At 57.9% G+C, this 16,816-nt stretch overlaps 1 protein-coding gene across 5 annotated transcripts; it reads right to left on the minus strand.

The window, feature by feature from the left end:
- Window positions 1-3,397: 3,397 nt before the first annotated feature.
- Window positions 3,398-16,281, minus strand: CASC3 (CASC3 exon junction complex subunit). 5 transcript variants are annotated; one of them, XM_040617176.1, is made up of 14 exons: window positions 16,006-16,281; window positions 14,445-14,472; window positions 14,051-14,088; window positions 12,093-12,251; window positions 11,854-12,005; window positions 11,244-11,420; window positions 10,331-11,025; window positions 8,482-8,546; window positions 8,117-8,231; window positions 7,403-7,501; window positions 6,457-6,671; window positions 4,815-4,937; window positions 4,588-4,651; window positions 3,398-3,860 (listed from the first exon to the last, which is right to left on the minus strand). In XM_040617176.1, exons 1-13 carry the CDS (start codon window positions 16,249-16,251, stop codon window positions 4,616-4,618), a joined length of 2,148 nt encoding a protein of 715 aa, XP_040473110.1. In that variant the 5' UTR covers window positions 16,252-16,281; the 3' UTR covers window positions 3,398-3,860; window positions 4,588-4,615. The 5 variants fall into 5 exon arrangements, with proteins under 5 accessions (XP_040473110.1, XP_040473109.1, XP_040473106.1 ...); XM_040617175.1 differs by having other exon boundaries at window positions 4,588-4,664; XM_040617172.1 differs by lacking the exon at window positions 4,588-4,651.
- Window positions 16,282-16,816: the final 535 nt, after the last annotated feature.

Below are 16,816 nucleotides of genomic sequence, written 5' to 3' on the forward strand. Positions count from 1 at the left end.
GCCTGCTCGGGGCAGAGCCACCGTGCCCCCTGCCCCTGGGTGCTGAGCACCCACCCTGCCCCGGCCCCGCTGCCCCCGGCCCCACCGCGAGCGGCTGGGGAGGCGCCGGGGCTGCGTCCCTCTGGGCAGGGCAATGGCGGTGACAGCAATGGGGGGACAAACCCAGTGTGTGTCCCCCCCAGTCACCAGCTCCTGGGTTCATCCCTTGCAAACCCCCAACCCTGCCATAGCTCCGGGGTGGGACGGTGGTAATGGGCAGGGGGACACGGCGGGTGACCCTGTAGCCCCTGCGGCCCCGGGGGGGGGTTGGGGAGGGATGGGGGGTCCCGGCAGCTCCCGCTTTGTTCCCACTTCGCCTCCACCGGCAGTTGCTTGGCAACTCCATCCATGCGGCCGCGGGAAAACAGCAAAACGTGTCCCCATGTCCCCACCCCCGGCTGCACGGGCCCGGTGGGATGGCACGGCACGGCACGGCACGGCATGGTCCTCTGCCCCACGGCAATTCCACCCGTCCCACCGGGCCCCAGAGCCCAGACCCCCACACACCCCACCCGAGACCCCAAAACAATCCCACCCAGCCGAGCTCCGCTGTCCCCTCCAGTGTCCCCTCCGGTGTCCCCTCCGCCTGGGGTGGCCGGACGAGGGTGCCCGGCCCCTGGTGCCAGCGGTGCCCTGGCCAGGCTGCAGCCGCACGGAGAGGGGCTTCTCCTGACAGCGGAGGCTGGAGGAGGCAGAAGGGGAAACTGAGGCACAGAGGCTGCGCCCGCCGGTGGCAGCGGGGCCAGGCAGGCGGGAGGGACCCGCAGCACCGTGCCAAGGGCACCGCTCGCCCCTGGGAAACGCACCCCAGATCCAGGCCCATCGGCTCAGCCTGGCTCCTCTCCCCCAGCTCGGCATGGATGGGGGCACTGCTGGCGCAGAGCAAGCTATTAGCTTAATTAATTTGCTGTTATTTCTCCTAACGAGCTGGGATCTGGAGCAGCCGCTTCCCTCCCAAAGCCTGCGCCTCCATTTGCAGCTGCGCTGCGTTCCCCCGCCCCGCTAAGCGAGCAGGGGGTGCGAAGCCTCCAGGCTCTGCTCAAAACAGACCTTGTGTAGGAGGGAAAAATGAACACGGAGGAAAAAATCCCTCCCCGAGCCAGCGCCTTAACCCACTTCCCAGCTGCGGCGCTGGGAGAGGGGGACTCAGCATTTAGGGGGGAAGCCCCTCGAAGAGAAGACCTGCGATGGTCCGAGCTGGCCCCTGGCCCAGGCTCAGCCCTGAACCCTCTGCCAGGGAGGGAAACTGAGGCAGGGCTGCTGGGGAGGGAAGGGGCAGCACGGCAGCGTGGGCAGGAGGTCAGTAGCCTCTGCTGCCAGGTGGGCTCTGGGACCCCCACCCTACTGCTGGCAGCGAGGGCAGCGAGCGCAGGGAATGAAGGGGCTGGGGGACGATGCGAAGGGGGGCAAGTTGAGGCCCCCCGCCCTCCCAAGCCACCCTCCAGCACGGTGCTGGCAGGCCCTGCCTGCGTCCTTCCCCCTCGGCATCTCCCCCCCAGCCCCGCTCCGCCGTACCCCTGCCATCAGGGTGCACCGGGAGGGTGCAGGACTTGGGGTACCTGCCACCCCCACCCCCCCCTCGCCATGTGCCGTGGGAAGCCGGGCTGCGGGCCAGAGGGAGCAGGCGGCACAGAAGCAGCGCAGGCGGCAGCTCCCGCACCACCTACACACCAGTTGTTCCTTTCCCCACGAGCCAGCGAGGAGGCTGGGGGGAGAGGAGGGGGCTCACTTCTGCGCCCAGCCCCGCTGCCACGGCCCAGCCGGGCTCAGGGACAGGCGGTGGCTGCTCCCCAGGGATGTCGGTGCGAGGGCGGCTGGCGCCGGCCACAAAGCAGCCACCTTTCCAGTCCCACCAGGAGCTCCTGGAAAAGGGAAAAAAGCAGCTCCTGGCACACGGCCGAGCTTTCCGGTGGCGCGGTGGAAGGGAACGCCGGCCCTGGGGGTCTCGGTCCGAGGAAAGAGAGACAAGAGCAGGGGCTACTTTCTAAAAGGTATTCTCATCTGCGTGCCGATACAACGCTGGTTACAAACGTGCACTCCTACAGGACAGGAATCCAAAGCAACAAAACCAAAAACGCATCACAGTGTTGTAAGGTCCAGGACTTCAGTCACGCGACCGATACGTTGACGGTACATTTCAGCCTTAAGGCAGAGAGAGGGGTTACAGCGAAAACACACGGGATTTCTACTTTGAAAGCGTCGCTTCGACGCCTGAAATTAGGTACAAAAGATCATCGAGTTACGAACGACACAGGAGGCGTTGCTGCTGGAGAGGTGGGCATGCAGGAGAGCTCGAGCGGGCAGGTGGGCTGCCGGGCACCCCTCCCTCGCCGCAGATGGGGACTCGGAGGCCACGGTGACGTTCCCCCTCTCGCCGAGCGACCCGCGCCAGCAGCTGGCACTTCCCCACGCCGCCCCAGCACGTGCTCGGGGCGCGCGGCAGGGCTCGGCAGCCTGCCTTGCCAAGTTTCCTAATGCAATTTGCAAACGGCTGCGAGGACACGGCCAAGCCCAAGCGTGACTGGGAGCCGGAGCGGCTCTGCCTGCCGCGGTGCCAGCAGGATGCGTGCTGCAGAGGCGGCGCAGCGCTGCGGCGCAGGCGAGCCAGCCGGGCTCGGCTTGGCACACGCGGCGCTGCGGTGCCGGGCACCCTGGCAGATCAGCCTCCGAATCCTAACGGGGGAAACATGACTACGAGGTCCCCGGCGAGGAACGCCGGTTTCTGTGGCGGCAGGCGCAGGGCTGAGGTGCTTCCTCCTGGGGATGGGAGCCCAGGCTGGATGCGTCGGGGCGGGTTACGACACCCCCTTCCACTTCCACAGCAGCAACACCCAAGTGCTAGGAGCAAATCACTCCTCTGCTTGCCCTGTCTAGCTGGTTTGACTGCTGGCAGGGCTGTTCTGGCAGTGCCGAGGTGCCTGGATGCCCATAAACCTCCCTCGCCGGCGCTGATTTGGCTGAGGCACGGGAGGCCGGTGGAAATCTCCCCCTGCTCGGCACGGTGTGCTTGTGGCAGCGGGGAGGGGGCTGCCCCGTGCTCATGCACCTGGATTCCCGTCTGATGCGGGTTGGGAGCTTGCACACACATGGACAGAGACAGCCAAGGACACAAGGTACCAACAGGGCTTGTTGGGAAAAAGAAACGGGAGGAGCATCTAAATCAAGTAGTGCCCGTGCAGGCAGCGCTGCCCTGACAGGCTCCTATCACTCAGCTGCCCTTCCTATCCTTAAACAACAGCAGAAATAAACTTGCTAATTTAAAAAAAAAAAAAAGGAAAGGAAGAATTAACTTATCAGCTGTCTCCACGGGGGGCAGGGGATGTTACATTCCAGTTAGCCCAGACAAACAAATTCAAAATACCCAAAAGAAACAAATCAGCTTTACTGAAGGGGCTGGTTCATTTCTTAAATAAAAACAGAGAACACAATCAAGCCAGTTGAGTTTAACATCCTAGAGAGGGAAAAGGGCAGACGTTTAGTAAAAGAAGTCGCGAGGACTTGCGGCCAAGGACCGATGCTGAGGGTTGATTCTTCGGTGAACTCTGTGCCCCAGTGAGGGAGGGGGAAGGAGGGCAGATCAGCAGCAGCGAGATGATTTTTCGGGAGGGCACCGGTAAAACCAGAAAGGGAAGGAAGGTGCCTGGCCCTGAGCACAAGCTGGTGCAGCTGATTTCATCCCGCTGCCTCACCTACACACAGGGAAGGAGCCTTTCCTGAGAAGGAGCTTCCTCCTCGCCGAGGTGCCGAGTCTGGCGCTGGGATTTCCCACAGCCGCATCCCTACGTGTTGCTCCTCTCCTTTGATTTTTCACCTTTGCTGTCCTGGTGGGGAAGAGGGAAGAGAAGCAGAGGGTTAGGCTGCCCCGCCACAAACACCAGCACGGGGGCTGCAGCACCGTCACCAGGGTCCTGCGAGCAAACATCCTCCGATGCCAAAACATCCTACCTGGGTGCCAAAATACAACCACCCCCCGCCCCCGCCTCCAGCTTCCTCCCAGTTGTGCCCACTCCAGGCACAACCAGCTCCCTTCAGCCAAGCTCTCCTCCTGGTGAAACATTTTCCCATCGCGAGGCCTTTCAAAGGGCACCTCCAACAGACAATCTCGCAGTGAATTTACAAACGCTGCACGCTTCCCAGCCCTCCACCGTGCCGCACGCCGCCTTCCCCTGCGTACGGGAAACAACCGGTACGTGCCTGCCCGGGTCTGGGCTTGCTGGGATTCGGGCTCGCTCAGCTCCCACATGCTAAGCAAAGCATTGAAAAGGAAACCAAACACACACGTGGCACTCTGGCGCGCGCACACACACACGCACAGCTCACAGCACTGGAGTGAGGAAACCGTTCCCAGCGCAGAAAAAAACGGCTCTCATCTCTGGAAAGCCTGGAAGTCTGCTGCCTGAATTACCTACTAAGGTCTCGACATCTATTCTTCCAGAGAAGTCACTGCCTCCTAGCTTAGGACTCGATCTTTCTCTCTCTAAAGTGTTCCATTTTCTACCCTGAGCAAATAATAACAATTTAAAAAGCAAGAGTCAACTTTAGACTTACTTTTTACGTGGGTTTAGTTTTAAAGCATTTAGAAACTCAAATTAACTGGAACCCTGCTTACCACCTGTAACGAGAAGCTGAGGTTTGGGACATGTCAAAGATTAAGACAGTTTAAGATTTCCTTGGAACATTGTATTTTTGGGATGGGAGAGGGAGACTGCAGCATCACGCACACGCCAGCAGCACAGCATCACGCACGCACAGACTCACGCCGAGGGGGACGGTACCTCAGGAGGTGGTGGCTTGATAGTCACAGGCTGGGACGTCCTTCGAGGGGGCGAAGGCTTGGGCTGCACTTGCTGCTGGACAGTGTTGTAGTACGTGACCCCTCCGTACACCTGGGACTGGGCCTGCATTCCCCAGAGAGCAGAAGGGTCAGTGCTCTGCGCTGCAGGGGGCTGGCTGTGTCGGGGGCTCTGGAGCCCCCAGCATAAAAGGGACACGGACCACAGAACCAGTCCAGGAGAGGCCATGAAGATGCTCCAAGGGCTGGAGCACCTCTCCTGTGAGGACCAGGCTGAGAGAGTTGAGGTTTCTCAGCCTGGAGAAGAGAAGACTCCAGGGAGACCTCTATTCTCTTAACTGGAGAATACTCAAATACTCAAAAAGATGCTTATGAGAAAGATGGGGACAGAATTTTTACCAGGGTTTGTAGCGATAGGACAAGGGGGAAAGGCTTTAAACTGAAAGAGATGAGATTCAGATGCAATATTAGAAAGAAATCCTTATCTATGAGGGTGGTGAGGCATTGGAACAGGCTGCCCAGAGAAGCTGTGGGTGCTCCATCCCTGGCAGTGTTCAAGGCCAGGTTGGACAGGGCTTGGAGCAACCTGGGTGAGTGGAAGGTGTCCCTGCCCATGGCAGGGGGGTGGAACTGGGTGGTCTTTAAGGTCCTTTCCAACCCACAGCAGCACTTACAGCTCCCCAAGGACCCTCGCCTACCCCTGCCCCTTACCAGGGCGCCCCTGCTCTCGGCAGGGTGGGCAGGTACAGGCTGCAGCAACCCGCAGCCGTGCCGGACCGACGTCTGTGGCAGATGGGTTTCCTTCACCCCGTGGAGTTTCCCAACTGCTACATAACGTCTGCGCTTTGCAACAGCAGCAGCGACCGTTCTTCCGTGCCAACGAGGCAGGTAACAGCTCCCCTTCACACCCAGATCCCCTCCAGCTGCCCGGGGGTTGGGGACCTGCTCCCAAAGCGGGTTTGAATCCCTGCCAATGCAGCTGGGATCAGCCCAGGGCAGCAGGGAAGGTCAGAGAGGTTGTAGGGCTCGGGGAGATGCATCTCGCGGGCTTGCCACTGCGTGTCAGCCGTGTGCTGCTGGCACGGCAGCCCTGGGCGGACTCGGACTCGTCATCACGCTGCCCACGGAGATCTGCCTCCTCGCTGCGGACACGGACGTCGGACGTGGAGCAGGAAAAGCCAGCCCCGCGCTGGTCCCTTTGGCTGGTGCCAAAGAACAGCACCAGCCAGTTTCCAGCCACCCTCCCTAACAAAAAGGGCTTCCAAAACAATTTTCAAGGTGTCCTTGGCTTAGCATGGACCTGGAGGGGATGCAACTGTTGACAGGCTCCCGGTGGGCCACTTCCCTGCTCTGTAGGGCAACACCTCGATTCTGAGATCCGCCCACCTGGGTATTTAGACCCTAAATTCGGGGTAGCTGCACAGCAGCCACAGGAGCAGTCCTTTCCAGTTCCCCGCTCCAAGCAGAGATAGGGATGACAGTAAACAACCTCCCACCACGGAGCAGCCCAGCTGCTCCACATCCTCTCCCAGGAAGCCTCTGAGAATATCCCCACACTCCACAGGATCCCATCTGCTCTTGACGGCTCCCGCTCAGGAAGGAGAGGCACAGCGCAGCTGGCTTACCTGCGTGTTGGAATAGAGATGAGGAGGGGGTGGAGGGGGCAGTGCTCCTGGGGGGTAGGGGTAGCCAGGATTCCCAAAATTCATGACTCCAGGAGGGGAGAAGTAAGTTGGTGCAAGCAGCTGCTGCGGCGGGGGCTGGCCTGGGGGCATGGAGACTGGCGGAGGGTACAGCCCAGGGTTTGCCATGGGGGCTGGCGTCTGGTGGGGATGTAAACCTGGGAAGTGACAAAAAAAAACAAACAAAAAAACCCAAACCTGAATGTGACATGCTGCACCTTCCCCGCTGCAGAGGGAAGGAGAAGCCCTTTGCTCAAAGGCTTTTCCTGCAGCCATGAGACCTCAGCTCCTGGGCTGGGGAGGAAAAAAGGGAAACGCTTCTCAGCAGAGTGGAGCACGGCTCGCTCCCCAGCACCAGGGTTCCAGCTCACTGGAACCAGACGCAGCCCCGGGTCGGCACCCCCGCTCCAGGAAACAGTTCTTGTGGTCAAGATAGGGAACATGCCAATTCAACAGCTCTCGTTTCTGCTTTCTTCTTCTGAACTACAAGCAGCAGGGACTGAAGAACCAGCCTGGCACAACGGCGGGCAGAGCAAAGGGCCCCACCGAAGGGGAAGAGGCTCAGCCAGGAGGATCTGTGCAGGACCTGCAGGCAGCCAGCCAGGGGCTGCCCAAACATTCGGCTCACCTCAGTCCTGCACCGGCTGCGAGAGCCAGAAATGCCTATTTTTCTTTCCTTAACATTTATATTGATTCAACCCCACTGCACGAGGGAAGCAGGTCTCTTCCATGTTGTAGAAACAGGGAAAATGGATTCCCCCAGCGAGAGAGGCTGCGTGAAACCAGCGTTACCCACTCCTCAGCACAGACCAAGCCTCCCCCTACCCCAGGCACAACCATAACATCGGTACCAGCTGCCCCGTGCCCTGCTGGGGAGCCAGTTCCTCACCTGGATGAGGGAGGTGCATTTCTGGCTGTACGATCATCCCTTGGGGCGGCAGCGGGGCTGGGTTCTCACTGTGGGTGTAGATTGGTCCCTGGAATTGCACTGCAACACACAACAGTTGGTAAGGAAAAGCTCCACCGAATTTGATTCTACTGCAGCAAGTCACACGCACACCCCAGCCAGCGACAAGACTTGAACGCAGTGCTGCAAGCGACATTCCCATCGGCACACGCAGTCTACCAGGCTCGCAGATGCTGCATACTCCCAACAGAAAAAGCCTCCTACTCCCTTTACAAAACAGGAGAATAACTGGGGGAATTTCTTCTCCGACACTTTAAACGCTGGAGTAAATTCCTACTCCATCCTCAGCCTTGTTCTGTAATTCTCCCCGGTCTCAATTGTCAAAGACATTGCTCTGATTTCCAAGTTAATTTTAAATCCCAGCTTTCCTGAAGAAAAGCAGTGTCCTAGAGAGCCCTGGAACAGGGAGGGGAGGTGGTAACACCGATTATATTTCTGTGGGTTTAAACACCAACCAGGGAGGCTCAGAGCGGCCTTTCCGTTGCCGTACGAGATGAGGCAGCGACGTTATTTACAAAGGGAAGGGAAAACAAAGCCCCCGACCTTCCCGACCCTAACAGGAGCAGGGAGATTCCTGCTGCAGCTGCTCAGGTCTGAGCACACACGGAGCCTCAGGAGCAAGGGGGAAACACTCACGTGGGTCATAGTAGTGCCCTTCCATGATGCTGATGTGCATGGGGGGGGCAGGCTCCGGCACTGGCGGTCTCTGCCGCTGCGATGAGTAGCGTTTCACGCGCCCCCCCTGCACCGCCTGAAAAGAGTCCAAAGGCATCAGCCAGGGTCAGTGTGTGGGGCAGGAGCTCGAGGGAGCACGAACCCACGGCCCCACCAGCCCCTGCAAACCTCTATCTGGGTCACGCAGCAAAAACGACAAACACCCAACAAAAGGGAAAGGCTGAGGTGTCACAGGCAGCCTCTAATTACTACAAGCCCGAAACAAATAAACGCTGGGCTTCCGCGCTTCTAAAAGCAAGAGTCACACACCGCGCAACATGCTTTACCATTTCCTCCATCCTGTTAAACTGAGGCGGTGGCCCAGTTCCAACGTGCATATGGTTAGGAATACCTGAGGAAGAAACAAACTGGTTATTATGGTTTGCATTTGCTCCCAGTAAAGGGCCACCTCACCCGCCGAGGCGCCTGTCGCTGGCCCTACGAGCGCTGGCAGCCCGGGGACATTATTGTACTACAAAAGGCACAGCTCTTGCTTTCATGACAAGAAACCTAACTTTATCTCTTGGGCTACAATTTTAAATCTTTCAGTACAAATTAGAAGCTGTGGTGTCACCGTGCAATCATCCACACTGCTCAACGCCTTTTAAATCTTGCTGGGGAAAAAAATAATAAATAAAAAATTAAAATTTTCAGCTGGAAATCCAAGTTCTGATCTAAGCTGTCTTCCCGCTGGCACAAGGATTTCTTCAGAGTAGAAACAAGGATCCACGTGGGACTGGGTGAGCTGCAGTTTAAACCCTCTCCAGGGCGTAACCACTTTTATCACAGGCTCCTTTTAACTTGAACAGCAAAGTTACGGCGCATATTTAAAACCACAGTGCCAAACTCATCACAGCCGCTTCCAGGGAAGCAGGAGGGGACAAAACAAATGCTGAAAGTGCCCACGGATCAATGATATTGCAAATATAGGCACAGACATATAGAATGACCCGACGGCTGGCTCACCTAGCCAAATGCCTCCCAAAATTAACTCCTGCCTTCTCTGCTAGGAAGAAACAAGGGGACAGTAAAGTAACGCACCCTGCTTACAGACGGAAAGTGCTCTCCTACCTGCAGCCTAGAGCTGTCTCACGGTAAATTTGTTAGGATGCTGTATTTTGTAGGATTTAAAAAAAAAAAAAAAAAAAAAAAAGTACATAATCTCAGCTGCAAATCACAGCACTTTTGAACTCTCAAGCCTACTGGGATGTTTAAAGCCTGTCTACTTGCATCCGCAGTCAAGACCAAGGGCCTGTTTGCACAAAGATTTTACCAGTCACATCAGTACAAGATGACTTGTGGTTTCATGACCTAAACCTCAAGAGATGCTTATGAAAGCAGCGAGTTGCTTTCTTCTCCTTGCTCCAGTTTTATTTCCCTCGAGATGAACTCTTAACGCTCCCCCAGAAAAGGCTCTTAATTCTGCAAAGAGATAATTATACCTGAACGACCTCTCGCATGGATGCTCAACTAGAATTCAGTCCCGAGCTCGCAGGGGGGTAACTCTGCCACACATGCCGCCCTCAGCCAGCCTGCCTGCTGCGGCAAACTGAGCAATTTCCTCCCACCAGGTAAAAATGAATTTGCCAGTCCCACTCAGGCCTCAGCTAACGGCAACCAAGTCTCAGTGCTATGGAATAAGCTGATAAACAAGAGGAATGCTCCTTCCTGCTCCTAGCAGGACGTTACAGGAGCCCGGCTGCTCACGACCCTTACCTGCCAGCTGAGCACAACGCTCCTTATCTCCCGAACTCTGGTTCCTGCTGCAGCAGCCAGTCTCACCATGATTCACACTGGACAAAGTCCCTGTCGCCTGTCCCATGCACAAGCCTTCAGCTTCACTGAAGCTTCCCCCGATCTCAACACAAAACAGGGCAGGAAGAGGGAAAGGATCTACTCATGTCCTCCCCAGCCCTAATTCCATCAGCCTATACCAGAATGCTTAATTTCCTCTTTTTTTCCTTTTCCGTTTTGTCCCCTCTCACTAACTCCACTGCATTTCTCAGCAGCGTGCATCGCCATCACGTTATCCACCCTGAGTCTGGACTAAGGCAGAGCCGATTCAGCTCTGAGCGACCACACGAACCGCATTTGGCTGGGGCTGCAGTGGAAAACCAACAGGCTGCACCTACTTACCCCTCAGCTCCCGGGGCTGCAGGAACTGAGACTGCCCCGGAGTCCAGTTCTGCTCAGTGAGATTCATTTGGGTCATCTCTTGCTCCAGTCCATCCAAGCTGGATTCTACCGGCGACTCCCAGTTACTGCTCTTTGCTGGTGGGGGGGACGTCTCGGCTTGCACGGGTTTTGGAGGCACAGGAGTCAGCCCTTCCGAAGCAGGAACTTCATCTGCCAGCTTCCCCGCATCCCCAGCTTTGATTCTGGTCCTTCTTGCCCGGGAATAAGACTTCTTTTCAATTGGTCTGTCTGGTGGTGGCTGTGCAGCATCAGCAGCCGTGGCTTGGTTTTCCAAAGCGACCTCCTCCTTCACAGGGCTGCTGTGGACATGAGCTGCTTCCACCTCGGGTGACTTGTCTCTCGGCGGGGTTTGCTCTGCACGCTTCGCTCGATAGTTGCTCTCCTGTTTGGCTTGTTCGCCGTTTCGAGACAGATGCTGTACGCTTGCTTCCGAAGCTCGGTAGCTTGGACGGGTCTCTTTGTAGCCCCCCATTCGTGGGTAGTTCCTAGGTGGGGGCATCCTCCCTGTACCTGCAGAGCTCCTGTTTGTGAAGGTTCGTGGGGGAGCTGAAGTGCTGTCTGCACCTTGGTGCCTTGGGGGCTTATTTGGCCTCTCATTGGACCAGTTTGGGTCTCGTTGAGGAGAACTCCCAAACCTGAGGGAGAAAAACAGTACCGATGACCGGAAAGAAATCCCTGGGTGAGAGCTACCGCTGTGCGAGGGAAACCCTCTCTGGGACGCAGCGTCTAGAAAATCCAGGACCAGGGTCCCACCCCAGAGCCAAAGCCAACAACAAGAGGCTTTCCCTCGCTGGGGCTTCAGACCCGTCTCCCGCTGGGACAAGCCAGGCTCTAGTCCGACTTTGCTGCTCACCTTGGTTTGCGCATCCTCCTGGGCTTGATGTCATCGGGGTTGTGAGCTGACCTGATGTCGTAGCCATAAAGCGCGATCAGCTCCTGCCTGGTCTTGGGAGCCTGCTCATCCTCCCGGAATTTGTCGTGCTCCCAGCGACCCTCGTCCTTCCACAGCTTCCGCTGACGACCCTTTGGCCTGGAACAGTTACACAGGGAAGACCAAAAAGTTGTTGGAAAGCCAAGGAGACGCGGCAGCACCAACCAGTCCCACACACAGAGCCTGAGCATTTCTAGGGCTGGGTGTGCACAAGAGACAGTGTTTCTTCTTCCTCCCACTCCTCCTGCCCAGCAGCTGCTGGCCTACCCACTGCTATTTCTGAAAAGCAGCAAGAAGGGTCACCACTCACTGGCAAGAAGCTTTCCTTGTGGATTTTCTTGCACCACCCTCAGCCTCTCCCTTCCAAACAAAGAGCTAAAATGTCCTGGCAGGACATTGCAAGCAGGCAACCAAAGCACAGACCTTGCCAGCGCTTCACAACCCAAGCGAGGAGCAGCGCTGCCAAACACTGGCCTGGGAACTGGCCTCACCCTCCCAGAGAGAGGCAGGCACGTGGGGGATGCTCACATACCTGACCTCCTCCTCCTGCGTCTGCCCTCGGAGGTCATGCTCAAAGAAGAGCCCTTTACGGGGGATGTAAGCTGGGTTCTTCCGATCCTCATCGTCATCCAGATGCTTGGGAACTTTTTTTCCAACTTTATTCTCCACAGGTTCGGTGCTCTCCTGTCAAAACCAGACAGCTCTTACCACTGCAGCAGTCTCTCTGCCAGAAGCCCCCCACGGCCCAGAGAACGCATGTTTAACACCTACCTGCCCGTCCCCACTTTGCCTCTCACCAGTTACAGCACCTTTGGAGTCAGGTTTGTCATCCCCTTTCTCCGCTTTTGCTGCTGACTCACAAGAATCATTACTATCCTGCTTCAGTTCCACTTTGGCACTTTCTTCCTCACTGTAATCCTCTTCCTCTGCCTGAAAGAGCCCCGGTTACTCAAACATGAACCTTTAGCAACAGGTCCCCCAGGAGTTTCCCCACACAACTCCCCCGACCTGGAGTTAGATCCCTAGAATCACAGAACCACCGAATTATTGTTTAGGTTGCAGAAGATCTTTAAGATCATCGAGTCCGACTGTTCCAGTCCCTTTTCCAGTTGTTGAAGAGCTGACTCTTTCAAAGCAGAGAATTAGCTCTCAAGGTCCTTCCTATCCCTGTATTTCTATGGAAAAAACAAAGACTAAACCCAACACCTCTCCCCTCCGACTCCATCAGATCCAACAGTCAGGCTTTCCAGAACAGAGCTGGGACCAGCTCCCCCACAAAGCCAGAACCTCTCACCGCCCTGAAAGCAAAGGGCTCGCGCGAGCTGGGGAGACCAGCGAACAAGGGCCCTCAGAGCGTGCGTCCCTTCCTTCCCACGCTGAGAGCCTGGATCCAGCCAGTGCCGTGTTTCCAAATTCCCTGGAGTTACTCAGCTGACTCACTCGGAGCACTCTGCTCACAGGAGCGTGACCTCGTTTCACCCTCCAGGAGCCTGCAAGCATTGCTTAGGCTGGAACTGACACTAAAAATAGCTCTGTGTGATTAACAAAAAGACTGCTCTATTTTTCTCTTTCAACACAGTGTATTTGCACATCAACTGCTCCTTTTGTTTACGTTGGGGAAACCCAGACGTGGCATTATTTTTAGGCACAGGAACAGAGTCATCTTGGCATGTCAGTGATGCAATACCCTCGCTGCTCCAACAGCCCAGCGTGCACCAGCGCTGCTCTGCTTCTCCGTGTGTGGAAACACCGGGCAGCCTCCGCGCAGGTTTTTAGGTGTGAAGAGCTGCCCTTACCCTGCATGTGCTGCCTCTACAGCCTGCCACGCTCCTTCCTCACTAATGGCAGAGATTAATCCACAAATTAACCGCCCTTATGAGCTTTGATTTCAGCTGCTTGGTTGTTTTGCGTTTTCTCTAACTGCTGCCCCACTCAACATCCCCAGAACAAACATCTCAAGAGAAGGGTTTTCACCAGAAAACCTTCACTGTAATCATTACCAACCAGAACTTTTCTAAACTGCCTGGAAATGTTAAATTTACAGTTCTGAACCAAAAATCCAGGGAAACCTACAGCTACAGGGTGCTGCCCACGCTGCCTCCCATGCACAGGCAGGGGGTCTCGGTACATGCAAGGTGGGATTTCCTCAGCACACACGCAGCACAGAGTTGCCAGCACTCACAGGGCGCGTTACCCCTCCAGCAGCTGTATGCAGAAGGCAGGGGTGCTGCCTGGGATACCTCCAACCCAGCAGTTCATTTTTTAATTTCAACTAATCAAAACACAACAAGCACCCTATACTTCCTTCCACACCCTTCCAGACCAGGGCAAACCCTGCTCCCAGTATCCAATGCCTGAGGCGCCAGGTGTTTCCCACTCCCACACATATACTGGCCCTACGTCCACCCCCCAGCAGCACACGCGGCTTCTCCCCAGGGCTGGGCCCAGCACCGTGGACTGAATGCCAGAAAATCGCCTGGTGAGGGGCTCAGACCGGGGGAGACCGTTTCCCTCCGCAGCGGCGGTGACTACACTGCAGCACGGCTTGCTCCGAGTTTCTGCGCGGCTGGCACGGAGCACACAAGCTGGTATCTTGAGACAAAGGCGATGGCTGCCAGCAGGGTCAGCGTAAGAGAACGAAGGACACAAACTGGGTTTTGTGCTAAAATTATGCGAGATGCAGTCGCTCAGCAGAACGCTTTAAACACCAGGACAGAGACTCCTCTTACCTCCGAGTCCTCTGCGCTTTCGTAATCGGACAGTACAGCTGCAGGGGAGAAAAAGGAGTTTGGTGTCAGGGCAGAAGGAGAAACACAGCTTCCCTCCGAGCGTAACAGGCCCTGCTGCGGGCGACAGCTGGCGCAGGCACAGCGAAGAGCCCCTCCGAGGGGAAGTCAGAGGCCAGTGCCAAAGTGTCGCTGATGAACACCACCCACCACCAGCTCACACAGGAGGAAGCAAGGGCGATCTTGGGGTGCGCTGTCCCTGCACCCCGCCTCCGCCTACTATTACAAGTTAATATTTGGGATGACAAGAACCACAGAACTATGGGAAAAGGCATCGGTTCGGTTTTTACATTTTGCATGCCAGCAGTGCCTGCAACGCCAGGGAGTCAGTACTCACCATCTCCTTCGATGCCATCCTCGCTTTCCTGGGGAGAGAGGGAGAGAAAGGCGCGTTAGCAGAGGGAAGGTCAGCAGCCAGGTGTCCACAGCATCCTACGATCCCAGACACAATTACAACAAGGTTTGGCCCCAGCCCTATCGTGTCTGCCCTTGGAAGTTCCAACTTCAGTGACCATGAAAGAAGCAACGAAATCAGGGCTCCCAGTACCTTTATCTAAGATCCTTCCAGAGCAAGCTGCGCTGGGGGAACACAGCTCGAGAAGGAAAAGCCCAAACCACGTTAACTGTTGGGGTCTTCAGCGGGAAAAGAGCAACATCACCAGACAAGCCAGGCTCCTCTCCCTCGATAAGGGAGGGCCAGACAGCTAACTGGGGAAAGGGCAAGAGGATTACTTAAAGCAGGAGCCCAGGAATAACGAACAGATGCCAAGCAGGACCGAGCTCAGGCAGGCATCTGCTAGAGACTCCGGCAACAGAAACGCAACCCTGTGCCCCAGGGAAGATGCTGGATGAAGCAGAACAGCTCATATCAGGAAAAGTTTCTAGTAAAAGAACAGACTGATCGTACTGTCCAGGAAAAACAACCTCAGATCAAACACCAAAACCAGCCGACGCGTTAACGAGATAAGCCCAAACGCCAAAACAACCCAGCAGAAATACACTGCGATTCAGGAGGAACTTGAAATAACTGGCACTATAAATCTGTGACAGAGGAAAATCGCACCCAGCTGCAAACTGCGGGAGGAGAGCAGTTACCCTGCGGGGGTGGGAGACAGCAGCAGCACCAGCTCCCCGTCAAAGGTTTCTAATGCCCTGGCACACAAGGCAGCCGGTCAGAGATGATAGCGAGATGATAGATGGGGCAGCAAACCCACCCGCCTGCCCCCTGCTGCGGGGAACAACCCCCGGGGCACAGGGGGGCCAGGGGAGGCCCCTACCCGGTGCTGGGGAGCCAGGGGGCCCAGCCCTGCTCCCCCAAACACAGGGTGGTCCCAGCGCGCTGCCCCCAGCCCGCTGCCCACTCAGCTCCCCCTGCACCCCAGTGCCCCCGGGTCACTCCATCACCCCGGCTAAGGGCACCCTAGTGTCCCCCTGGGTGCTGGTACTGTCCCGGGTGAGACCCCCCCCCCGCACCCCAGTGCCCCCCTGGGTGCCAGTACCACCCCGGCTGAGGGCCTCACGGTACCCCAGTGCCGCCCCGGGTGCCGGAGTCACCCCACCGCCCCGGCTGAGGCGCCCCCCGAGCATCCCAGTGCTCCCGCTTGTACCGGTACCGCCCCAGCTGAGGACCCCACGGTACCTCGGCGCTCCCCCGGCCCGAGCGCCGGTGCTACCCCGGCTGCGGGCCCCCGGCACCCCAGTGCCCCCCCCGGGTGCCGGTACCTCCCCGGCTGAGGACCCCCCAGCACCTCAGTGCCGCCCCGGGTGCCGGTGCCACCCCCACCGCCCCGGCCGAGGCTCCCCCCGGCACCCCAGTGCTCCCCCCCGTGCCGGTACCGCCCCGGCTGCGGGCCCCTCGGCACCCCAGCGCCCCCCCGGCCCCCCCCGGCCACACTCACACACTCGGACTCGGGCGCGCTCTTGGCGGCCCCGCCGGCCGCGCTCTCGGCCCCGCGGCCCCGCGGCCCCGCGCTGAGGGCCCCGGCGGCTCCCCGCGGCGGGCGGTGCGGCGGCCGGGGCGAGCCCGAGCCGGAGCCCGAGCGGGAGCGGGCGGCGCTGGCGGCCGAGTCGGCGCTGTCGGAGGCGGCCGAGTCCGAGTCGTCCTCGCTGTCCTGCGAGGCGCGCTGCCGCCGCCGGTCCGCCATCTTGGGCAGCCGCAGGGGCGGGCGGCGGCGCGGGGCACCACGGGACGGACTACGGCTCCCGGCGGGCACCGCCACCGTCCCGGCAGCCCTTGCGGCAGCGACACACTCACACTCCTTCCCCCCCCCGCGGTTTCGTTCCCCCCCGGCAGGGGGCAGGCGCGCGCCGGGCGCGGCGCTGACGACGTCACGGGTGGCGTCACGGCGGCGGAAATGGCGTCATGAGCGCGCGGGAGGGGAAGGGAGATACCAACACGCAGGGAAAAAAGGGGGGGGCGGTGGGGGGAAGAAGGGGGGGAAAAGAAGGGGGAAGGGATAGAGAGGGAAAAAGGGGGGGGAAGGGAAAAAAAGGGACAAGAGGGAAAGGGGAGGAGGGAAAAGGGGGGGTGGGGAGAGAGAGGAAAAAAAAAAAGCCAGCATGGGTGTGCCCACACGTGACACCACCCCCCCCCGCCGCTAACATGTTTATAACTTTATTTTTCTTTTTTAAAAACAAGATTTCCTTTAGAAAAAAAAAAAAAAAAAACCACCAAAAAAGTTTCCTTCCGTTCATTAACCTCAGGGCCAG

Source organism: Falco naumanni, chromosome 18 (genome assembly GCF_017639655.2).
Source record: "Falco naumanni isolate bFalNau1 chromosome 18, bFalNau1.pat, whole genome shotgun sequence".
Lineage (NCBI taxonomy): Eukaryota > Metazoa > Chordata > Aves > Falconiformes > Falconidae > Falco > Falco naumanni.

What these genes read in the sequence shown, in the direction of transcription:
- CASC3 (XM_040617172.1), bottom strand. Translation starts at nt 16,251, where the DNA reads ATGGCGGACCGGCGGCGGCAGCGCGCCTCGCAGGACAGCGAGGACGAC. An exon ending in GCGCGCCCGAGTCCGAGTGT is followed by an intron (nt 14,473 to 16,005) that starts GTGAGTGTGGCC and finishes CTCTCTCCCCAG; the next exon opens with GAAAGCGAGGATGGCATCGA. An exon ending in AGGGCACTACTATGACCCAC is followed by an intron (nt 7,502 to 8,116) that starts GTGAGTGTTTCC and finishes TGTGTGTTGCAG; the next exon opens with TGCAATTCCAGGGACCAATC.